Raw genomic sequence first — 26,116 nt, 5'->3', positions numbered from 1 at the left:
CAGCCTGGGCAGCATAGTGAGTCTTTGTCTCTACCAAAAAAAAAAAAAAAAATGATCCAGGCATGACAGTGGACTCCTGTAGTCCCAGCTACTCAGGAGGCTGAGGCAGGAGGATCACTTGAGCCCAGGAGTTTGAGGCTGCAGTAAGCCATGATTGAAACACTGCACTCTGGACTGGGTGGCAGAATGAGACCCTGTCTCAAAAAACAACTGTATTTCTCAACATAAGCTCCATCAAGGTCAAGGCACTTTTGTAAGTGATGAAGCACGCCATTTAGTCCATCCCTGAAGAACTGAGTGAGAATCCTGGGAGTTTAACCATATCGTTGCAGTCTTTTGCACATTATTAACCAAAGAGAAATGGGTGCCCTTAAAATATTTTTTAAGATTGGGAAACAAAAAGAAGTCAGAAGGAGCCAAATCAGGACTGTAAGGTGGATGCCTAATAATTTCCCATCAAAACTCTTGGAAAATTGCCCTTGTTTGATAAGGGGAATGAGCAGGAGCATTGTCATGGTAGAGAAGGAATCTGGTGAAGCTTTCCCAGGGATTTTTAAAAATAAAGCTTTGGCTACCTTTCTCAAAACACTCTCATAATAAACAGGTTATCATTTGGCTTTCTAGAAAGTCAATAAGCAAAATCCTTTGAGCATCACAAAAAACTGTTGGCATGACCTCTGCTCTTGACTGGTCCACTTTTGCTGTGACTGGGCCACTTCCTCCTCCTCTTGGTAGCCATTTCTTTGATTGTGCTTTGTCTTCAGTATCATATTGGTAAAGCCATGTTTCTTCTCCTGTTACAATTCTTCAAAGAAATGCTTCAGGATCTTCATCCCACTTGTGTAAAATTCCTATTGAAAGCTTTGCTCCTGTCTGTAGCTAATCTGGATGCAACAGTTTTGGCATCCATCAAGTGGAAAGTTTGCTAAACTTTAATTTCTCTGTCAGAATTGTGGTAAGCTGAATCAATTGAGATGTCTGTGATATTGGCTATTGTTTCTGCTGCTAATTATCAGTCTTCAATTAGGGCACAAAAAAATTAATTTTTTTCTTTGTAAATTGGTGTGGATGGTCTGCCACTGTGGGCCTCATCTTCAACATCATCTCATCCCTTCTTAAAATGACTTATCCATTAGTAAACTGCTGATTTCTTTGGGCTGTTGTCTCTTTAAACTTTTCATTAAAGCATCAATGACTTCAGCATTCTTCCACCTTAGTTTCACCATAAATTTGATGTTTGTTCTTGCTTGGTGTCCTTCTGTCTAAAGTGGGAATTGTAATGCCAGTTCTATACATCTTTTGTGAAGATTTGCTAAGAAGAAATATGTATGCACTATTTAAACTAAGTGTAGGAAAATAAAATATATAGGGAAATTCTTCTACCGAAAGGGGACCCTATAGTGTATATTGTTTCATAATCTGGAAGAAAGTAACCCTGATTTAAATAGTTAGATTGTAACCTACTTTTTCACTTAAAATATTACGATCTGTTTATCTGACATTACATTTTTTCTAGAATATTATTTTAATGATATGTCACATTTTATTTAATAAATCCTTTATTGTTGAACATTTAGGTTTTTCCCAGTTTCTTCTATTTCAGTGACATAATATATATCTTGACACATAATAAGCACTTCTACCAGGAAATAGAATCAGTAGGAATATATATTTAATAAAAGCCTTATTACAGGGACTTGGTCTTATGCAATTGTGGGAACTGGTTATGCAGTCTGTATGGCGTCATCTTTGCATCTTATGCTAGAGCTTGAAGTCTGCAGGGCAAACAATCAGGAAATGAAGTTGAATGTAAAGTGGAAGAGCAACAAGGTGAAAACCATGAAGATGGACTGGAAGCCATGTCAGTTCTTGCTGCCTCTAACCTTGATAAAGTGTAGGTATCCTACAGGAAAAACTGGCACCCTTCATCAAGGAGCTAAATAGACATCTGGCCCAGGAGATGGAAAAGGTGAAGGAGGATTCAAGGGAAGGTGGAGCAGTTGTAGGCCTGGCTGTTGTGTCATGCCAAGGTGAGCAGCAGATATCTAGCAGTGTTTATAAACTATAAAAATGCCTGCTCCAACCTTCCACCTGGAAAAACCAAAATGTTTCAATTCTGTTCTCTAAATCTTACACAAATATTATCTCCTGTGGCCCACTATAACCAGAAACTTACACAGAAGGAATTCTGGGAAACTAGACAAGTCAAAATGTTACAAAGCTACTCTATTAAAAATATATTTGTTAAACTATAGTTAATTTTATTTAGTTTAAATTAGGCCTGGCACCAGTGGCTCACACCTGTAATCCCAGCATGTTAGGAGGCTGAGGCAGGCAGATCACTTGAGGTCAGGAGTTTGAGACCAGCCTGGCCAACATAGTGAAATCCCATCTTTACTAAAAATACAAAAATTAACCAAGCATAGTAGCAGACACATGTTAACCCCAGCTACTTGGGAGGCTGAGGCAAGAAAATTGCTTAAACCCAGGAGGCAGAGGTTGCAGTGAGCCAAGATCGCGCCACTGCACTCCAACGTGGGCAACAGGGCAGGCTAAACAGGCGAGACTCCATCTCAAAAAAAAGAAAGTTTTGCTGTTATTATAATATTGGATGTTATTGTTGTTACTATTGTTGTCATTATCATCATAATCTTCTCAGTAAGATGAAAAAAGTTCATTTGGCCAGAACAAAATGTTTAGAGACAAGGAAAGTGGCAAGAAAATGAGGCTAGAAAGGTAAGCTAGACCTAGGTCATGTAGAACTTAACAGACCACACTGAGTTTGAACCTGTTCATGAAGGTATTGGTCTGTGGTTTTCCTATCACATAATATCTGTATCTGGTTTTGGTATTAGGGTAATGTTTGTCTCAAAAAATTACTTAGGAAGTGTCCCCTCTCCTTCAATTTTTTTTGGAAGAGATTGCAGAGAATTGGTATCATTTCTTTCTTAAATGTTTGGTAGAATTCACCATGAAATCATCTGGGCCTAATGCTTTATTTTTTGGAAGGTAATTAATTATTGATTCAATTTCTTTAACAGATATAGGCCAACTTAGATTATCTATTTCTCCTTGTGTGAGCTTTCGTAGTTTGTGTCTTTCAAAGAATCAGTCCATATAATGTAAGTTATCATATTTGTAGGCAGAGTTGTTCATAATATTCCTTTATTATCCTTTTAATGTCCATGGAGTTAGTAGTGGTGGCCCTTCTTTCATTTTGATATTTAAAAATAAATGTTTTATTTGTAAAATAGAGATGAGGCTTTGCTGTGTTGCCCAGGCTGGTCTTAAGTTCCTGCATTCAGGTGATACTCCTGCCTCAGCCTCCCAAAGTGCTGGGATTATGGATGTGAGCCATTGTGCCTGGCCACATTTTTTATATTATTAATATTTGTCTTCTCTATTTATTAGTTAGCCTGGCTAGAGGTTTATCTATTTTATTCATCTTTTCAAAGAATGAACTTTTGATTTCATTGATTTTTCTCTATTGTTTTCTTGTTTTCAATCCCATTGACTAATACTCTCATTTTTACTATTTCTTTGCTTCTGCTTGCTTTAGGCTTATAATGTTCTTCTTTTTCTAGTTTCCTAAGGTGAAAGCTTAGATTACTGATTTTAGATTTTTCTTCCTTTATAATATATGCATGTAATGCTACAAGTTTTCTGCTATGTTGTATCCTATAAATTTTGTAAGTTGTATTTCATTTTCATTTCGTTCAAACTATTTTTAATTTATTGAGACCTCCTTTTTGACTCATGTATTATTTAGAAGTGTGTTGCTTATCCAAAATATTTAGAATTTTCCATCTCTCTTTTTCTTACTGATTTATGGTTTCATAATATCAGTTTAAACAGTTGTATGACATTGTTACATAGATATATCATACTTTATGTAATACTTACATCTTTTAGACTTTTTTGCTATTATAAAGCTATAATAAATATCTCTATACATAAGACTTTGCAACTGCAATGAAGTATGATGAAGTGTGGTAAGTGTTATACTAAAGGAGGTTTAGGTTGCCATGATAGTACATAACACGGATTATCTACGGAGTGAGGGAGCTTAAGAAAGACTTCCTCAAAGACAGTGATTTTAGTTGAGAATGAAGTAGTTGGTATCAAGAAGCTAAATAGAGAATAGTATGGAGGACCACTTTGAGGAAGTGAAAAAGTTCATTGGCTGAAAGAAAATGAGGTTAGGGACAGTGGTGAGAAAATGAGATAAGGAGGTGACGTAGGCCTAGCTCATGCAGAACCTTAGATTTTGTTTGTTTGTTTGTTCGTTTGTTTAGAGTCAGGGATCTTGCTCTGTTGCCCAGGCTGGAATACAGTGGCACAATCATGACTCACTGCAGCCCTGAACTCCTGGGCTCAGATGATCCTCCTGCCTCCACCTACTGAGTAGCTAGGACTATAGGCATACCCAACATGCCCAGCTAATTAAAAAAAAAAAATTTAGAGACAGGATCTCCCTATGTTGCTCAGGTTGTTTTAGAACTCCTGGCCTCAGGTGATCCTCCAGCCTCAGACTCCCAAAGTATTAGGAGGTGTGAGCCATAGTGCCACAGATCCTCATGAGCCACGGTGCTCAGCTCTTGTGAGCCACAGTGCCCATTTCTCATGCAGAATATATCAAGCCATGGTGAACAGTTTGGACTTTACCTTAAGAGTATGGGGTTCCTGAATCAAGGAACAGAAAAAATATATATATAAGAAAGAGTAATGGGGAGCCACTATAGGATTTTAAGCAGAGGAAGTTATATGATTAGTTTGCAATTTAGAAAGAACACTCTGACTACTAAAAGAGGCTCAGGCTGCAGAGAATGCAGGGAGTCTTATCAGTACACCAATTTCTTAATTTTATTCATTGGCAGACCTGGTTTGTTAGTCTTTTATTTTTCAAACTCTATATCAATTAACTTCTCGCATATTCTTGAGTTGCTGTTTTAATTTTGACTTCTGAATTTGCTTTTTTTCTTTTTGTAGAGATGGGGTCTCACTCTGTCACCCAGGCTGCAGTGCAGTAGTGCGATCACAGTTCACTGCAGCCTTGACCTCCCAGGCTCAAGCACTTCGCCCACCTCAGCCTCCTGAGTAGCTGGGACTACAGGCGCATGCCACCATGCCTGTCTAATTTTTTTAAAATTTTTTATACAGACGAGTTCTCACTATGTTGCCCAGGCTGCTCCTGAACTTTTGGGCTCAAGCGATCCTCCCACCTTGGCCTCCCAAAGTGCTGGGATTATAGGTGTGAGCCACCATGTCCAGCCAGCTTCCTACTTTCCAATTCTAGTTTTCAGCTCTCAAATTTTACTGCCAATAACTCAAGTGTTTTTAGTTTCAGTGGATCAAAACTTCTCTTTTAGTTTCAAGGCTTATCTCTTAGTCTGGAAATTGAGAGTGGAACCAAAAAGAAGTAGGCCATAATAGCAGGTATACAGTGAATTAGATGAAGGAGAGATGAAAGAGAGGATATTGCTGCAGAAGTGGATGTGAATGGTAGAAAATTAGCTATAGCAGTCCTTGGAGAGTCTGCACTTACATCCAAGAAACATAAGGAGAAGAACGAGAGGTGGAGGGATGTGAGCCCATGTCTCAAATATAATTGTCCCCCAATAACCTGTTGATTTCTCAGAATACTGAAGTTAGAGAAAACAAACATAATTGTCTAATGTCAGGATTTTACTGCCCTAGCATGCAGGTGAGACTTTTGCCCACCAGTACTATTTCATTATCATCATCACAGTCTTCAAGATGAATCTCCTAAGTCCAGAGAACCTTGGTCTGAAATCCTCAGAAAACTCTTTCCACAAACTGTACTCTATTACTGAAATACCAGGGGTTTGGTCTAGGTCCCATTGCTTAGTGCACAGAAAGCCAATTACTGAGACAATGAGTATTGCCAGAGAAAAAGGCTTTATTAGGGTGCCACAGTTGAGGAGAATGGGAGATCAGTCTCAAATCTATCTCCCTGACCAACTAAAATTTGGGGGGTTATAGCAGGGAAGGAATGTAAAACAGGAATTAGTGAGGGGTAAGGAACCAATCATGAGGAATGAGGCATCTCATTTTCTGGATGCTACGATCTGGTGAATTTTAGTTTCTTGCCTGAGGGTCAGTCTCCTGAGGGAGGAACTCAGATATAAATTTCAAGTTTTAAGACTGGGAGGGTACATTTCTACATTTGTTTAAAAAACTGTAAGTGTAATTTCTATGGGACAGTTGGGCTGGTTTCATGATGAGACTGAAAGAATGCTAATGGCCCTTGTAGGGGTGGAGGGAAAATTTCCCCTCCCCTTCTGAAGGTTTTCTGAAAAGTCAACTGACAAAAGACAGATTAATAGGAGAAAAAGCAAACACAATTTTATTAACGTGGGGTGGGGAAAATCAAGTGTGATGACCCAATGTCTAAGTGTGTTGCAGAAGCTTATATACCCATTTCCAGGGGAGAGGGAGATGAGGAATGTAGAGAATTCCAAGGGACAGTAACTCATTAGGGAGAGTGAAGGGACCCTGGAGACAAAAATTAATTCATAAATTATTCACCTGGGAATTTGAATGAGTTTAAGAGATAGCCATTGTCTTGTGAAAAGGTCTGTGGAGGTGTTGTTATATTCCTCAATCTTCTTTTCTGAAGATCCATAAATAATGCATTTTCAGGGAGTGGATGGGTATAATTGTTCTCCTTGGTAAGTCCAGTCTTCACACAGATAAGAGAAAAGCCTCTTCTAGCATCTGCTGATCTCTAAGGGCCTTTCATTCAAAATATTTAGTATACCAGGATACCATATTTGAGGTAAAATTCTGTGAGTTCCTTTACCCTCTTTTGGAAAATGGTAAATTTTCTCATAAAATGCAGGCTCATTTATGATTCATTTATAGCAGTGTTAATGTGTGCTTATTATTATCAATAGTGCTTGTAACTAACATTACCTTGAACCCAGAAGATGAAGGGCTCAACTCGTAAAGCAGTAAGGAAGAAAGAATATGGGATTCAGGATTCGAGCCCTACCTCCACCTTGTCTTAACTGTTCTCTCTACCACAACTTCCTCATCTCTGAAATAAGGACAACTACTTTTTCCTCATAGGGTCATTTTGATGAGTGAGTGGGAGAAGTAAGGAAAGCTTCTATCACAAAAGAGGTTCCCTGTGTTGGTCCCTTTAGCTTATAGACACATACCCTACTTCATTGAACCAAAAAAAAAAAAAAACCCGTGTGATGCCATAAAAATTTTAGGTCTGAATTTCATTTGCAATTCATGGTGTGATTTAATCTACATTAATTGCCCTCAGGAAACTTCTATATCAGAATGTAGATGAGTTACACAGGCAAGTGAGAACCTTACAAGATAAAGAAAATCTACTGGAAATGACCTGTTCTCAGCAACAATCCAGAATTCAGCAACAAGAGGCCCTACTTAAACAACTGGAAAATGAAAAAAGAAAATATGATGAGGTAAGAAAGTAAATAGACATGCTTCTCAGTTTTCCTATTCCCATTAGTAACAGCTAATTATTATTGAGTGCCTAGCACTTTACTAAACGTAATCCTTTAGTCAGGGTTCAGTCAGGAAAGTAGAATCTACTCTAGGTATTTCAAGCAAGAAGAGATTTAACACAGGGAATAAGAGCTTACAAAACAGTTGGAAGGGACCAGGGGAGAGTAGAGTCAGAAAGGACTGCTGCTAGCTTTCAATAAATGCAGAAGTTCAGAAATCACAGAGAAGCCACCTCCTGCAGCGTCAAAGTGGAGAATTTGCAGGAACTCTCCTGAAGCTCCTACAAATGTCTCATCTGTTGTCTGCCCTTTTATCCATCTGCTGGTGCTAAAGAACTGTTGGGGGGAAAGACAAACAAACCTGTTTCTTCTTTCTATACTCGTACCACTCTGAATACTTCACTTCTGATATAGTTTGGATGATTCTCCTCTCCAAATCTCATGCTGAAATGTAATCCCCATCATTGGAGGTGGGGCTTAACGGGAGGTGGTTTTGTCATGGGGGTGGGTCCCTCATAAATGGCTTGATGCTGTCCTCACGATAATGAATTATTGCGAGATCTAGATGTTTAAAAGTGTGTGGCACCTCTCCGCTCTCTCTTGCTCCCACTATCACCGTGTGACATGTCTGCTCCCATTTCACCTACCATGATTGTTAGCTTCCTGAGTCCCTCACCAGAAGCTGACCAGATGCCGATACCAAGCTTCCTGTATAGTCTGCATATCTGTAAGCCAATTAAACTTCTTTTCTTTATAAATTACCCAGTCTCAGGTATTTCTTTATAGCAGTGCAAGAACAGCTTGACACAGAAAATTGGTACCAAGAATCGGAGCATTACTAAAAAAGATACCTGAAAATGTGGAAGCAACTTTGGAACTGGGTAACAGGCAGAGAATGGAAGAGTTTGGAGGGCTCAGAAGAAGGCAGGAGGACCAGGAGCAGTGGCTCACAACTATAATCCCAGCACTTGAGAGGCTGAGGTAGGAGGATTGCTTGAGGCCAGGAGTTCGAGACCAGCCTGGGCAACATAGTGAGCCCTTGTCTCAACAAAAAAATAAAAAATTAGCCAGATATGGTGGCATGGACCTGTAGTACCAGCTACTCAGGAGGCTGAGGTGGGAAGATCACTTGAGCTGGGAGGTCGGGGTTGCAATGAGCCATGATCATGCCACTACACTACAGCCTAGGTGACACAGCAAGACTCTGTCTCAAAAAAAAAAGAGGATGAAAGTTTGTAACTTCTTAGAGACTGGTTAAATTGTTATGACCAAAATACTGATAGAAATATGGACAGCGAAGGCCAGCCTAGTGAGGTCTCAGATGGAAATGAGGAAGTTATTGGGAACTGGAATAAACGTCACTCATGTTACACCCTAGCAAAGAACTCCTGCATTGTGTTCATGTACCAAGGATCTGTGGAAGTTTGAATTTAAGAGTGGTAATTTAGGGTCTCTGGCAGAAGAAATTTCTAAGCAGCAAAGCATTCAAGATGTGGCCTGACTCCTTGTAACAACCTGTGATCAGATATGGGAGCAAAGGAATGACTTAAAGTTGGAACTTATATTCAAAAGGGAAGCAGAGCATAAAAATTCAGCAAATTTGCAGTCTGGCCATGTGGCAGAGAAAGAATCCCAGCAGGGTATGGAGCAACTACTTGCTAAAGAAACTAGCATGACTAAATGGGAGCCAAGTGCTAGTATCCAAGACAATGGGAAAAGGCCTCAAAGGCAATCTCAGAGAACTTGGAGACAGCCCCTACCATCACAGGTCCACAGACATAGGAGGAAAGAATGGTTTAGGGGGCCAAGCACTGGGTACCACTGCTCTGCTCAGCCTCAGGACACTGCTCCCTGAATCCCAGCTACTACAGCTCCAGCTGTGGCTCAAAGGACCCCAGATACAGCTCAGGCTGCCTGTCCAGAGGATGCAAGCCATAAGCCTTGGTGGCTTCCATGTGGTACTAAACCTGTGGGCACATAGAATGCAAGAGTGAAGGAGGCTTGGCAGCTCCCACATAGATTTCAGATGATGTGGGAGATAGCCTGGGTGCCCAGGCAGAACCCTGCCACAGGGGCAGAGCCCTCACGGAGAAGTTCTAATAGGGCAATGCTGAGGGGAAATGTGGGGTTGGAAGCCTCACACAGAGTCCCCACTGGGGCACTGCCTAGTGGAGCTATAAGAAGTGGGCCACTGCCCTCCAGACTCCAGAATGGTAGATCCACAGGCAGCTTGCATCCTGTACCTGGGAAAGCCTCAGACACCCAACTCCAACCAGTGAGATCAGCCACAGGGGCTGCGGCCTGCAAAGCCACAGGAGAAGAGCTACCCAAGGCCTTGGGAGCCTACGCATTGCACCATTGTGCCCTGGATGTGGGACATGGAGTCAAGGGAGAGTATTTTGGAGCTCTAAGATTTAATGACTGCCCTGCTGAGATTTAGACTTCCATGGGGCCTATTGACTCTTTTGGCTAATTTCTCCCTTTTGGAATTGTGATGTTTACCTAATGCCTGTACTACCACTGTATCTTGGGAGTAAATGACTTATTTTGATTTTTACAGGCTCATAAGTGGAAGGAGATAAGTCTCAGAAGAGACTTAGGACTTTGGACTTGATGCTGGAATGAGTTAAGACTTTTGGGGACTATTGGTAGGGAATGATTGTATCTTGTAGTGTGAGAAAGACATGCAATTTGAGGGGTCATGGGTGGAATGATACGGTTTGGTTCTTTATCCCCTCCAAATCTCATCTTGAAATGTAATCCCCGTTGTTGGAGGTTGGGTCTGAGGGGAGGTGTTTGGGTCATTGGAATGCATCCCTCATTAATGGCCTGGTGCTGTCCTCATAATAGTGAGTGTGCCCTTCATGAGATCTGGTTGTTTAAAAGTATGTAGCCAGGCATGGTAGCTCGTGCCTGTAATCCCGGCAGTTTGGGAGGCCAAGGCGTTTGAGCTTGACCTTGAATTTGAGCTCAGGAGTTTGAGACCAGCCTTGGCAACATGGAGAAATCCATCTGTACAAAAAAATACAAAAATTAATTGGATGTGTTGGCATGCACCTGTAGTCTCAGCTATTCAGGAGGCTGAGGTGGGGAAGATGGCTTGAACCTGGGAGGTGGAATTTGCAGTGAGCTGAGATCACGCCATTGCACTCCAGCCTGGACAACAAAGCCAGACCCTGTCTCAAAAAATAAATAAATAAATAAAATTTAAAATATAAATAAATAAAGTACATGACACCTCTCCCCATTCTCTTGCTCCTCTCACCATATGACATGTCTGCTCCCACTTCACCTACCATCATGATTGTGAGCTTCCTGAGGCCCTCACCAGAAGCTGAGCAGATGCTGGCACCATGCTTTCTGTATAGCCGGCAGAACCATGAGCCAATTAAACTTCTTTTCTCTATAAATTACCCAGTCTCAGGTATTCCTTTATAGCAATGCAAAAATGGCTAAATACAACTTCTGACACCAGTTATGTGAGTTTTTCCCCATACTAAGCAATTCTCCAATTCTTTGTGGACACCAACTGGATGTACAAAAATGTAAGTCAGTCTGACACTATCTACCTGAAGATAGCATCAGATCCCATGAGTTAAGCTCTCAGTCCCACAATACTGCCCCCATTCGAGATGCCAATTGCAAGTCCAGGTTTTTGCTTATGCTTCTGACCAACCAGTTATAAATCAGAGGTCCCCACAACCCTCTCCTTGGGTTTGATCTTTTTGTAGGATGGCTCACAGAATTCAGGAAAACAGTTTGCTTACTGGATTACTGGCTGATTATAAAAGGATACAACTCAGGAACAGCCAGATGGAAGAGATGCATAGGGCAAGGCATGTGGAAAGGGATGTGGAACTTCCATGACCTCTGATCACACCACCCTCCCAGGACCTCCACATATTCAGCAACCTAGAAGCTCCCTAAACCCTGTCCTTTTGGGGGTTTATGAAGACTTCATTATGTAGGCATGATTGGTTAAATCATTAACTGTTAGTGATTAACTCAACCTTTAGTCCCTCTCCCTTCCTGGGAAGTCTGGGTGAGCCTGAAAGTTCCAACCCTCTCATCATATAATGGTACCTCTGGCAACTTGCCTACATCCTGAGGCTGCCCCAGAGTCTCCCCACCCCTCTGCCATCAGTCTTCTCATTAGTTTACAAAAAAAGACACTTACCGCTTCAGAGATTCCAAGAGTTTTAGGAGCAGCATGCCAGGAAATAGGACAAAGATCAAAATATGTATGTATTATACCACAGTAACAGAAGAAAAATTACTTTTCCTTCCCTTATGCTTTCCAAATTGTGTGCAAGTTCGTCTCATCTGCAGAAACTACACTTGATCCCTGCTAGCAGGGGAGTCTGGAAAATGCAGTTTTCAGGCTTCCAAGCTCATGGCCCAGGGGAAAGCTGAGAAGAGTGGGGTCATGTTGAGTTCTAGCACAGTCCACTTGGGATACTCAGCATCCATACAAATGCTTTTACCTTGTGGCTTAACTTCTAAACTACAAGAAGAATATCATGCTTCCACTTAATATGATGCACTATAATTCATATAAATAAAGACACACTGTCTCCATAAAAATAAAGAATACTCAAAGTCCAATCAGTATCTATGATTATTTTGGGGTGATGTTCATTTTACTTCAGTCTCAATCCACATGCATGGATATACTATAACATTAAAACTTAATTATAGGCCAGGTGTGGTGGCTCACGACTGTAATCCCAATGATTTAGGAGGCTGAAGTGGGAGGATTGCTTGAGCTCAGGACTTCGAGACCAGCCTTGGCAACATAGCAAGACCCTGTCTCTACAAAACAAAATTTTTTTTAATTAGCTGGGCCTGATGGTGTGCACCTGCAGCTCTAGCTACGTGGGAGGCTGAGGTGGGAGGATTGCTTGAGCCCAGGAGGTCAAGGCTTCAGTGAGCTGTGTTTGTGTCACTGCACTGCAGCCTGGGTGACAGAGTGAGACCTCAAGTGAAAAAAGAAAAAGCTTAATTAGAAGCCAGGAACTTATAATTAAGCAAGTGCCTATAGTACTAGCTGCTTAGAAGCCTGAGGCAGAAGGATTGCTTGTGGCCAGAAGTTCAAGGCTCAGTATGCTATGATTGCATATGTGAATAGCCCCTGTATTCCTGTCTGGGCAACATAGCCAGACCTCATTTCTTAAATTAAAACATCATGGTCTTCTGCTCTGAATAAAATAAAAAAGAAATGAAAATTTTAAAAATTAAAACAAAAAATTATAAAGTTAACTACCAGTAATACAATAGCACGCATTTTGCTAATGGGTATTGGCATAAGAAGCCACTCCCAATTTCATCTCTTGGTCCCTTTTCATGTATTCTGACTAGGGGAGAAATAATATCATATATCAATCACAGTTAAAAGTTTATACATCATCTTGTAAGACAACACTTCAAACCTATGAAGTGTTGTCACCTGGCCAGCATCATAGCTAAGTCTCCCATAGGTAATTTCGCCGTTTTTTTTTTCAGATTGGTTTTTCTGCATGATAGGATATACGGTAGAACCAATGAGTCATATGATTATAGGAGCCATTGTTTCACTTTTCTTGCTATAAAATGATTTTCTTGGTCAGAAGCAATATTTTTTTTTTATTACTACAAGTCTAGATCCGAGTTGTGTATCATGACGAGAAATAAGGAATTTGGTAAGTCCACAAATGGTGGTCCTGGCAAAAGCGTTATGGACAGAAAAAGTAAATCCAGGCCAGGCGTGGTGGCTCACGCCTGCCATCCTGCACTTTGGAAGCCCAAGGCGGGCGGATCACTTGAGGTCAGGAATTCGAGACCAGCCTGGCCAACATGGTGAAATCCCCTCTCTACTAAAAATACAAAAATTAGCCAGGTGTGGTGGCACATGCCTGTAATTCCAGCTACTTGGGAGGCTGAGGCAGGAGAGTCGCTTGAGCCTGGGAGGTGAAGGTTGCAGTGAGCTGAGATTGCGCCACTGCATTCCAGCCTGAGTGACAGAGCAAGACTCTGTCTCAAAAAGAGAAAAAAAGAAAAAGAAAAACAAAAGATAAAGCAAATCCATATTTATAATAAGTGTCTAGTCCACTGAGAGCAAATTGTCATTCTATCCACGATACTGATGATAGAAAGGTAATGAACCTGCTACCAGGTTGCTTGCTGGTTCTCCCAGGAGATGGTGCCATATTACTTGCTCAGGATTTACATTGGGATCTTGGGGTTTGGCAAATTAAGTGGATTAGCCTTAGTGACTCCCTGAAAAATATATATTCCTGCTATCATGCATCTTGTCCATGAGCCCTCTAAGCAGGCAAATGGGTGCTAGAAAGAGGCTAAATGACATGTACAGAAAGCACTATTTGTTCCATCTGATTATTGAGAGATGCCTCTGGTGCGAATGCAAAAACATGTGAAACAGACTTCTACATTCTGATCCAGCATGTAAGAAGCTTGGAAGTTGTCACTGTGTCCTGACAACAAGTGAAATGCCAAACAAACTGAAAAATCAACACATTTCCCTAGATCCTTCAGAGAAGAGAGGTCACAGTCCAAACCGCTACCCCGAAAATTAGAGATACCTATAGACAAATACAGACAATCACAACTTACTGGAGCAAAACCTTCATGAGGACCAGTGCCCAGGTATGGAAACCTGAACTGTAAATGATGAATTGCTGGAGGCTCAGTGTATCAAGTCTGAGAGAGAGAAACTCCAGAGGGACCCAGTCATTAGGGGACTTAGACACATTTGTGAGTTTTACCTCCTGTAGCATACCAGGTTCTTGTGAATATCTGAGAAAAATCCCCTTTTGCTTCCAGAAGGGGGAGAAAAGGGGAACATTTGAAACTTCCTAACAGGGTCTGCCGGCAGGAGAAACTATTTAACCAGAGCCTAAGCTGTTGGGGTTTTGTCAGAGTCTAACAGACCTAGTGGAATAGAAATATCCAACTCCAGCCAACTCTAGCCATCTCATCCCACAAAAGGGAGGTGGGTGGAGAAAAAAAAACTAGCACGTGTGAAATTTACAGTCCAGGGGCACAGGCTTACTAAAAGACTGTACCTAATCATAGAGCTATAGAATGCCACCCATCCACCCCAACACTTCACCACCACATCACTAACGGCCCATTTAACAGCAGTTTCCTCTACCCAATGCATCATGTTTCGCTATCAAGAAAAAATTACAAGACACACTAAAAGGCAAAAAAAAAAAAAAAAAACAGTTTGAACAGACAGAGCAAGCATTAGAACCAGGCTCAGATACAGCAGGAATATTGAAATTATCAGACCAGAAATTTAAAATAACTGTGATTAATGTGCTAAGGGCTCTAACAAATAAAGTAGACCACATGCAGGAAGAGATGGGCAATGCAAGCAGAGAGAGGGAAATCCTAAGAAAGAACCACATAGAAATTCCGTTACAGTGTTTTTGATTTTTAAGTAAAGATCAAAAACACTGTAACAGAAATGAATACCTTGGTGGGCTTATTAATAGACTGCATACAACTGAGGAAAGAGCCTCTGTCCTTGAGGACATCTGAATAGAAATCTACAAAACTGAAAAGCAAACAAAAAAATACTAAAACAAAAACAACAGAATATCTAAGATCTGTGGGATAAATGTAAGGGGTATGATAGATACATATAGATACATATGGGAAATAACCAAAGGAGAAGAAATAGAAAAAGGAACAGAAGACATATTTGAAATAATAATCATGATTGAGAATTTCCTGAGATTAATGACAGACACCAAACCAGAGATCCAGGAAGCTCAGAGAACATCAAGCAGGATAAATGCCCAAAAAACTGCATCTAGGCATAAAATTTTCAAATGACAGAAAATCAAAGAGAAAGAAAAACCTTGAAAGAGGAAAAAATAAACAACCTTACTCAGAGAGGAACAAAGATAAGAATTACTTCTAGCTTTTCTTCAGAAACCATGAAAGCAAGAGAAGAGTGGAGTGAAATATTTAAAGTGTTGAGGCCGGGCACAGTGGTTCACACCTGTAATCCCAGCACTTTGAGAAGCCAAGACAGAAAGATCACTTGAGATCAGCCTGGGCAACATGGTGAAACCCCATCCCTACAAAAAAAAAAAGTTTTTTAATTAGCTGGGTATGGTAGTGCACACCTGTGGTCCCAGCTGAGTGGCCCTAGAGTTTATAATATACAACTAACCCAAGTCCACTTTCAAATAACACTATACCACTTCAGGAGGCTGAGGGAGGAGGATCACTTGAGCCCAGGAGGTCTAGGCGGCAGTGAGTTGTGATCATGCCACTGCATTCCAGCCTAGGGGACAAAGCAAGAATCTGCCTTAAAAAAAAAAAATCGCCAGGCACAGTGGCTCACACCTGTAATCCCAGCACTTTGGGAGGCTGAGGCGGGAGGATCACTTAAGGCCAGGAGTTCAAGACCAGCCTGAGCAACATAGTGAGACTCCAGTCTCTACAAAAAATGGAAAAAAGAAAACCTTAGCCAGGTGTGGTGGAGCACCACCTGCAGTCCCAACTACTTGGGAGGTTGAGGTGGGAGGATCGCTTGAGCCCAGGAGTTCAAGGCTGCAGTAACCATGATTGTGCCACTGCATTCTGGCCTGTGAAATAAATAAATACATAAATAGTAAAGTATTAAGAGAAAAAATTACCAACCTAGAATTCTGTACCTTGCAAAATTATCCTTCAAAGGTGAGGGAAGCTGGGCATGGTGGCTCAAACCTGTAATCCCAGCACTTTGGGAGGCTGAGGTAGGAGGATCTCTTGAGCGAAGGAGTTCAAGATCAGTCTGGGCAACATAGTGATAACCTTATCTCTACAAAAAATATATATATTAGCTGGATGTGGTGGCATGCATCTCTAATTCCAGCTACTGGGGGTGGCGGTGGGGGTGGGGACTGGGAGTGGGTTGAGGTGGAAGGATTTTTTGAGCCCAGGAGGTTGAAGCTGCAATGAGCTGATGCAGTAAGAAAGGAGGGACAATGGAATTATATAAAATGCTCTATTAAAATTACAAAAGGCAGAAAAAGCATGGAAGACAAAAGTAGCAACAAAGAACAAGAACAACTAATAGAAAACAGTAATAAATATGGTAGATATAAATCAAATTATATTAATAATCACTTTAGACATCAATGGTTTAAATGTACCAATTAAAAGAGAATGTCAAAGTTGGTCATGCCACTGCACTTCAGCCAGGGTGACAGAGTGAGACCCTGTCTCAAAAAAAAAAGTAAAGGTGAGGGCCAGGTGTGGTGGCTCACACCTGTAATCCCAGTACTTTGGGAGGCCAAGACAGGAGGATCGCTTGAGACCAGAAGTTTGAGACCAACCTGGGCAACATAGTGAGACTCTGTCTCAACAACAACAACAAAAATTGTTTCTAAGTGAAGGAGAAATACTTTCTCAGACAAAAAAAATTAAGGGAATCTATTACCTTGCAAGAAATGTTAAAAGAAGTTCTTTAGAGAGAAGGGAAACAAAATATAGATCAGAAACCAGGATCTACATAAGGAAGGAAAAGCATTGGAGAATAAATTAGTGAAGGTAAAGTAAAAACTTTCATTTTAAAATTTTAGTTGATCTAAGAGATAAGTTGTTCAGCATAATAGCAACAATGTATTTGATTATGTGTGTCATATATAACTGTGTATAAATATATATACACACACATACATACACTTAGATATGCTTATGTGTAAGTGAAATTAATGACAGCAATGGTATAAGGGACAAGAAGGAAGAATTAGGATTATCTTCTTATTATAAGGTACTCACACTACCTGTGAAGTGGTATAGTGTTATTTGAAAGTGGACTTGGGTTAGTTGTATGTTATAAACTCTAGAGCCACTAGAAAAAATAGAAAGAAGTACAACTGATACCCTAAGAAAGGAGGACAATAGAATCATATAAAATGCTCAATTAAAGTCACAAAAGGCATAAAAAGCATGGAAGACAAAAATAGCAACAAAGAACAACTAATAGAAAACAGTAATAAATATGGTAGATATCAATCCAATTATATTAATAATCACTTTAGACATCAATGGTTTAAATGCACCAATTAAAAAAGAATGTCCAAATTGGTCAAAGTTGAACAAAACCCAACTATATGTTGTCTACAAGAAGCCCACTTTAAATATAAAGACACATGTAAATTAAAAGTAAATGGATGGAGAAGGATGTAACATGCTAACATTAATCAAAAGAAAGTGAGAGTAGCTAAATTAATTTCAGACAGCACATACTTCAGAGTAAGGGAAGTGTATTAGTCTGTTCTCATGCTGCTATAAAGACATACCTGCGACTGGGTAATCTATAAAGAAAAGAGATTTAATTGATTCACCATTCTACATGGCTGGGGAGGCTTCAGGATACTTACAATTATGGCAGAAGGTAAAGGGGAAGCAAGGCACATCTTACATAGCTGGAGGAGGAAGAGAGAGTGAGGCAGGAGGTGCTAAACACTTTCAAACAACTGGATCTTGTGAGAACTCTATCACCAGACAGCACTAGGGGCATGGAGCTAAACCATTAGAAACCACCCCCATGATCCAATCACCTTCCACCAGGCCCCACCTTCAACACTCGGGATCACAATTTAACATGAGATTTGGGTGGGAACAGAGAGTCAAATCATATCAGGAACTTATCCAGGATAAAGAGGAACATTATTTAATGATTAAAAAGGTCAATTCTCCAAGAAGAAAAAACAATCTTTAATATGTATGTGCCTAAAAAAAGAATGTCAAAATATGTGAGGCAAAAATTGATACAGCTGCAAGGAGGAGTAGGTGAAATTCACTGTTATCATTGCAGATTTTAATACCCCTCTATCAGCAATGGACAGATCCAGCAGGCAGAAAATCAGTGGGGACATAGTTGAACTCCACACCACCATAAACCAGCCGGATATAGTGGATATCTATAGACTACTTCACCCAACAACAGCAGCAGATTACACATTCTTCTCAAGCTCTCATGGAATGTTAATCAAGATAGACCACATTCTGGGCCATAAAACACACATTAACAAACATGAAAGAATAGAAATCATGCAATGTATGCTCTCAGACCCTGATATGGTTTGGCTCTGTGTCCCCGCCCAAATCTCATGTTGACTTGTGATCCCAAGTGTTGGAGGAGGGGCCTTGTGGGAGGTGACTGGATCATCGAGGTAGTTTCTGATGGTTTAGCATCATCCCCCTAGTGCTGTCTCATGATAGAGTTCTCACAAGATCTGGTTGTTTGAAAGTGTATAACATTTGCCCCTGTGCTCTCTCTCTCTCTCTCTCTCACTCTCGCTCTCTCCCTCCCTCCCTCCTTCTTTCTCTCTCTCTCCCCCACTCACCGTGGTAAGACATGTCTTGCTTCCCCTTCACCTTCCGCCGTGATTGTAAGTTTCCTGAGGCCTCCCAACCATACTTCCTGTATAGCTTGTGGAACTGCAAGTCAATTAAATCTCATTTCTTCATAAATTACCCAGTCTCAGGTACTTCCTTATAGTTGTGTGAGAACGGACTAATACAGACCCTAATGGAATTAAACTAGAAATCAGTAACAGAAAGATAGCTGGAAAACTCCCAAATACTTGGAGATTAAACAACAGACTTGTAAACACAAAAGTCAAAGAAGAAATCGCAAGAGAAATTTCAAAATATTTTGAAATAAATGAAAGTGAAAATACAACTTATCAAAATTTGTTGGAAAGTGGTTCTTTGAAGGACATTTATAGCATTGAATGCATATATTAGAAGAGAAGAAAGACGGGAAGCGTTGATGAGTGTCTGAAGGGAGAAAAACCCCTGAAGGCAGCTTGAAACAAAGAGAGGGGATTGGAACTAACAACCCCAGCCCACAAAATCGTGCTATTTATCTCAGCCAAAGGAGATGCAAAGCCAGAGTGGCTGTTCTGCACCACCATGCTGTATGAGGCAGAGTCCATGAGTCTTCTGGGCATGAACCCCTAGCTAGCCTTCCCATATAGCCAGGGCATCCCATTTTGGGACACCCCTAACCACAATCCAGGATGGGCAGCACTGCAAATGTTTTGGAGAACTGAGGCAAACCTTGGCTTAAGGCACCCATCTAGTCCTGAAAAGGAGGCAGTGACCTAGAGTAAAGGGGATTCAACAGGTGAACTGCAAAGAACCTGTAAGCAAACACACCCTAGAAAGACAAACAGAAGCTGGTCAGCAAAGACTGGAATAAATAACTAATCCTTCAATGTGAAGACAAAGATGTAAGCCCAAAGGAACAACAGCAAACAGGAAACCATGACTTCCCCAGACAGACAAAGCAAGGAGACCGTGACCAGCCCTAACAAGATGGCGATGTGTGAGGTTTTGGATCAAGAATTCAAAATGGCAGTTTTAAGGAAATTCAGTGAATTCCAAGATAACACAGAAAAGAAATTCAGAAATTCATCAGATAAATTCAACAAATATATTGAAAATTTTTTAAATCAAACAGAAATCCTAGAACTGTGAGAAATGCATTTGCTGAACTGAAAAATGGACTAAAGGCTCTTGACAGCAGGATGGATAAAGTAGAAGAATCAGTGAGCTCAAGACAGGGTATTTGAAAATATACACAGGAGGAAAAAAAGATCTAAAATCAATTATCTAAGCTTTGGCCTTAGAAAATTACAAAAAGAAGAGCAAATTAAATCCAAAGTAAGCCGAAAAAAAAGAAATAATAAAAATTACAGGAGAAATCAATGAAATTATCTAACATGGTGGTGTTTGCGTAAAAAAAAATTTTTGAAGAAATCAATGAAATTTAAATGGGAATTCAATAGAATAACAAAACTAAAAACTGGCTCTTTGAAAAGATTAATAAAATTGATAGGCCTCTAGCCAGGCTAACAAAAAAAAAAGAGGGAGAGAGGACATAAGTTACAAATTACAAATAACAGAAACGAAAAGAGGGAACATTACTACAGATGCCACGAACATTAGAGCAATCATCAATAAATATTATAAACAACTTTATGCCCACAAATGTGATAACCTAAATAAAATGGACCAATTCCTTGATATAGTCTGCCAAAATTCACACAAGAAGAAATAGACAATTGAATAGAACTATATCTGTTAAAGAAATTGAATCCACATACTAACCTTCTAAAACAGAAAGCACCAGGCCCAGATGGTTTCACTGGTGATTTCTACCAAACATTTAAGAATAGATTATATCAATTCTCTGTAGTCTCTTTAGGAGATGGAAGCAGAGGGAATACTCCCTAATTAATTCTATGAGGCTGGAATTCCCTTCATACCAAAACCAAAGACATTATAAGAAAAGTACAGACCAGTATCTCTCATGTAGATATAAAAATCCTCAGCAAAATATTAGCAAACCATATCCAATAATGTGTACAAAGAATTATGCACCATGATCAAGTGATTTATCTCAGGTATGCAAAACTGGTTCAACATTTGAAAATAAATTATGTAATTCATCGCATCAACAAGCTAAAAAGGAAAATCACATGATTCTATCTATTGATGCTATCTTAGTCTGTTTATGCTGCTATAACAAAATACCTTAGGCTGGGTAATTTATAAACAACAGAAATTTATTTCTTCCAGTCCTAGAGGTTGGGAAGTCTAAGATCAGGATGCCAGCAGTATTGGTGTCTGATGATGTCTGCTGTCTGCTTCCAATGGCACTTTGTTGCTGCACCCTCTGGAGGGGAGGAACTCTGTGTCTTCACATAGTGGAAAGGATAAAAGGGTAAGAGGGTGCTCCCTTCAACTGGGAGCGCTTCTGTGAGGATGCTAATTCCATTCATGAGGACAGAGCCCTCATGACTTAATCACCTCCCAAAGGCTATACCTCTTAATATTGGTGCATTGGGAATTATGTTTCAATAGGAATTTTGGAGGGAACACCATCATTCAAACCATGGCAAATGCATAAAAAGGATTTGACAAAATCCAACATCCATTCACTATAAATGCTGTCAGTAAACTGGAAATATGGGAAACTTCCACATCATGTGTCATCAGGGAAATGCAAATTAAAACAACAATGAGATACTACTACATACCTATTAGAATGAACCAAAATCCAGAGCACTGACAACACCAAATGCTGGCAAGCATATGAAGCAATATCTTTGCATTCCTTTATTGCTGGTGGGAATGCAGAATGGCACTGTCGCTTTAGAAGACAGTTTGCTGGTTTTCATAAAACTAAATGTACTCTTACCATATGATCCAGAAACCATGCTCCTTGGTATTTACCCAAAGGAGTTGAAAAAGTTATGCCTACCCAAAACCCTGCATACAGATGTTTATAGCATCTTTATTCATAACTGCCAAAACTTGGAAGCAAGAAAAATGTCTTTCTTTGGACACCACTAAAAACTTGTAGCCCTCACTTAATAAGTGGTTTGAAGGGACACGCATAGTGGCTCACACCTGTAATTCTAGGACTTTAGGAGGCTGAGGTGGGAGGATTGCTTGAGGCCAGAAGTTTGAGACCAACCTGAGCAACATAGTAAGACCCTGTCTCTCCAATTTTTTTTTAATTAGCTGGGTGGTACATGCCTGTAGTCCTAGCTACTTGGGAGGCTGAGGCGGGAGGATCACTTGAGCCTAGGAATTTGAGGCTGCACTGAGCTGTGACTGCACCACTGCACCCCACCCCAGCATGGGCAACAGAGCAAGACCCACGCTCTAAAAAATAATAATGCCAGCAAAGAATGGTTTGTTAATTTTAGAAAGGCATTTGAGAGTGAGATTCTGTCTCTTAAAAAATTAAATGAGTTGAAGGAACAAATGTGGTACATGTTGATTCCAGAATCTAAAGAGGCAACTCCAAGCACTTGGCCTTTTCTTCCATCAATAGCCCTCACTCCTCAGGTTGAAAGCCAGTATGGAGAGTCTGCTATCCCAGATTATCTATTCTGACTATACATTCAAGAATTAGGGAAATAACCACTGAGGAGATTCAGAAACATACATGTAGCCATTGAATCACTGCGGACGTGTCCTAAGATACACTGTGATTTTAAACTCCATTTTTCACCTCATTTCCTTAAGGTCCACACCCTGAATTGTGAAATTCAATGGTGTTTTGGGTTCCAAGCTATTAGTGTTGACTCAGAATCACTGTACTGCTGTTCACCAAAAGTCTATATAATTCCCTTTCTCCAATGCCCAGTCCCCTTGATAAGAGACTACAGGTCCTCTTAGGGGAGTGTTTGGAAGAAGATCACATACTTGTGTCAGTATCACAGGGTTTTTCCTGAAGAAAACCTAGCATGCTCATCATTCAAAGGACTCTGGATCTGTGAGCTGACCCAGGCCTAGGGATTGAACAAGAAGAGGCCATTACTTTCCATTCTTGTCATTTAAATTGGGCCTTTGTTCACCAGACCTAAGGAGTTCTATTTATTTATTTACTTACTTCTTTGTTTGAAAATACATTTCAGGTAAGACTTTAATTGGCTGCCTGTATATTTTAGTCCTACGGTCATTGTCATCAATTAACTATGACAAGATAGCTATAGATCAAACCCTTTGATTGTATCTCTGGCCCAATTTCCTACTAACATTAATAATACTTACCTTGTATCTGAAAGTTAAGCACTGCCGCTTGACCTCTGACACTGTGTAGTACCATCATCCCCATTAAAATCAGGGAGCCATTTCAGTGTTGGCACCTCCACCATTATCCTCAATAGGTTAGCATTATATAGCATTTCAAGTAATTTGGTGCTTTTTCACCAGTGTTATTTGGTAAAGCCTTGGTGAGGGGAGTATCTTTTGGATTCCCATGGTTATGAAGAGTAACTATAAACCCACCCCAAATTTCCTATCTGCTTAAACCTTTGGATGCCTTTTTCTCCCTTATGCCAAAGAAGTTTGGCACCTTAATATCATTTAATATAAGTCACTTGTGTGTCCAAGTTTCAGTCAATCAAAAGAGCAAACAAAGTCATTATTTTTTTTTTAGACAGGGTCTCACTCTGTCGCCCAGGCTGGAGTGCAGTAGTGCCATCATGGCTCACTGCAGCCTCAACTGCCTGGGCTTAAGTGATCCTCTCACCTCAGTCTCCCAAGTAGCTGGGACTACAGGCATGTGCAACCACGCCTGGCTATTTTATTATTATTATTATTGCATGTAGAGACAGAGTTTCAATATGTTGCCCAGGCTGGTCTTGAACTCCTGGGCTCAAGTGATCCACCTGCCTTGGCCTCCCAAAATGCTTGGATTACAAGCATGAGCCACTGCACCTGGCCCAAAGTCACTCTTAGATGTTCAAATTAACACATTAAATCCTGAATGTCCAATAAGTGTATTCATATTAATAAATTCAGCCTATGTAACATTACACTTGACTGTGAACAACATGGGTTTGAACTGTGTTGGTCCACTTGTATGCAGATTCTTTTGGAAAATTTTCTGGAGATTTGCCAGAATTTGAAAAAACTTGCAGATGAGCCACGTAGCTTAGAAACATTGAAAAAGTTAGGCACGTTGTGAAAGCGTATATGTAGATACTATTTTATCTTTACTCCATAAAGTATACATAACTCTATTATAAAGTTAACATTTATGAAAACACACACACAAACACTTACAGACCATACATAGCGTCATTTGCAGTTGAGAGAAAGGTAAACAAATGTAAAGATGCAGTATTAAATCATAACTGCATAAAATTAACTGTAGTACACACTGTACTGCTGTAATAATTTCATAGCCACTGCCTTTTGGTATTGCAGTAAGTTTATTTATTTATTTGTTTTGAGACAGATTCTCACTCTGTTGCCGAGCTGGAGTGCAGTGGTGCGCTCTCAGCTCACTGCAACCTCTGCTTCCCGGGTTCAAATGATTCTCCCGTTTCAGACTCCCCAGTAGCTGTGATTACAGGCATCTGCTACCACACCTGGCTAATTTTTGTATTTTTAGTAGAGGTGAGGTTTCACCATGTTGGCCAGGCTGGTCTCGAACTCCTGACCTCAAGTGATCCACCCGCCTCGGCCTGCAGTGAGTTCACATGTTGCAAGTATCCTCTTAAAATGCCATGTGACACCAATCTTCTTTGCATGAACAGGTTCCTCTGGCCAGTAAATTTTGTGTTGAATTAAAAAGAAATCTCTCGTGGGTCTCAAGTATTTTTCACTGTGTTTAGTGCAATACCATAAACCTTAAATTACAGCATGGGACTCATACAAAGTAGCCACTAGTGATGTCGGAAATGCTGCCAAGAAACAAAGAAAAATTATGACATTACAATAAAAAGCTGAATTGCTTCATAGGTACCATAGATGAGGTCTGCAACTGTGGTTTCTCAACATTTCAAGATAAATGAATCCAACATGAGGACCGTTATAAAAAAAGAAAAGCAAATTCATGAAGCTGTTGCTGCAGCTGTGCTAGCAGGCGTAAAAACCATGCACTTTTTGTGAAATACCTTTTTATCCATATTGAAAATGCAGCTTTTATGTTGGTGCAGGATTACTATAAGAAGGGCATATCTATAGATTCTAATATGACTCAAGAAAAAGAGAAGTCATTATATGACAATTTAAACCAAAAGGAAAGTGAAGAATTGAAAGTTGGAGAATTTAAAGCTAGCAAAGTAGCAGCTACTAGGGAAGCCGAGGTGGAAGGATCACTTGAGACCAGGAGTTTGAGGCTATAGTGAGTTATGATTGCACCTCTGTACTCTGGCCTGGGCAACAGAGAAAGACCCAATCTCTAAAAAATAATAATGCCAGCAAAAGATGGTTTGTTAATTTTAGGAAGAGGTTTAGCTTTAAAAAGGATGGTTTGTTAATTTTAGGAAGAGGTTTAGCTTTAAAAATGTTAAGAAAACAGGAGATGCAGTTTCTGCTGACTGAGAGACAGCAGGTGAGTTCCCAGATGCCATTAAGAAGATAATTGTGACCAGGCACAGTGGCTCACTCCTGTAATCCCAACATTTTGGAAGGCTGAGGCAGGAGGATCACTTGAGGCCAGGAGTTCGAGATCAGCCTGGGCAACATAGCAAGAACTTGTCTCTATAAAAAAAAAAAAAAGAAAGGAAGGAAGAAAATCATTGAGGAAATAGGATATCTGCTGAACAGTTTTTGAATGCGGGTGAAAGTGCCCTATTCTGGGAAAAAAAAAAAATCACAAAGGACATGTATTACTAAGGAAAATCAGTGAACACAGATTTAAAGCAGAAAGGGATATCTATGAAGCTTCTAATCCCCAAGCCTTGAAGGGAAAAGGTAAACACCAGCTGTCAGTGATTTCGTTGTATAAAAAGAAGGTCTGCACAACAGGAACTCTTTTTCTAGATTGATTCCATCTATGCTTTCTGCCTGAAGTCAAGAAGTACCTTGGTAACAAGGGACTGCCTTTTAAGGTTCTTTTGATGTTGGACAAATGCCCCTGGCCACCCAGAACCACATGAGTTCAACACCAAAGATGTTGAAGTGGTCTACTTGCCCCCAAACACCATGTCTGTAATTCAGCCTCTAGACCAGGGGTCATACGGCCCTTTAAGGCTCATTACCATGTCTGTAATTCAGCCCCGAACACCATGTCTGTAATTCAGCCTCTATATCAGGGGTCATAAGGCCCTTTAAGGCTCATCACACACGGTACT

General features: G+C 40.3%; 1 protein-coding gene across 8 annotated transcripts in view; it reads left to right on the top strand.

The window, feature by feature from the left end:
* Positions 1–26,116, top strand: part of CCDC30 (coiled-coil domain containing 30) — a 193,284-nt gene that overhangs the window by 118,588 nt on the left and 48,580 nt on the right. For all 8 annotated transcript variants that reach the window (XM_019016687.3, XM_055393012.2, XM_055393031.2 and 5 more), the window contains one exon: positions 7,298–7,460. In XM_019016687.3, coding sequence (XP_018872232.1) covers positions 7,298–7,460 — 163 coding nt within the window. The remainder of the gene's footprint in view (positions 1–7,297; positions 7,461–26,116) is intronic.

Source organism: Gorilla gorilla, chromosome 1 (assembly GCF_029281585.2).
Source record: "Gorilla gorilla gorilla isolate KB3781 chromosome 1, NHGRI_mGorGor1-v2.1_pri, whole genome shotgun sequence".
Taxonomy (NCBI): Eukaryota; Metazoa; Chordata; class Mammalia; order Primates; family Hominidae; genus Gorilla; species Gorilla gorilla.
The sequence above is the reverse complement of the archived record's forward strand: the minus strand, read 5'-3'. Positions and strand labels throughout refer to the sequence as shown.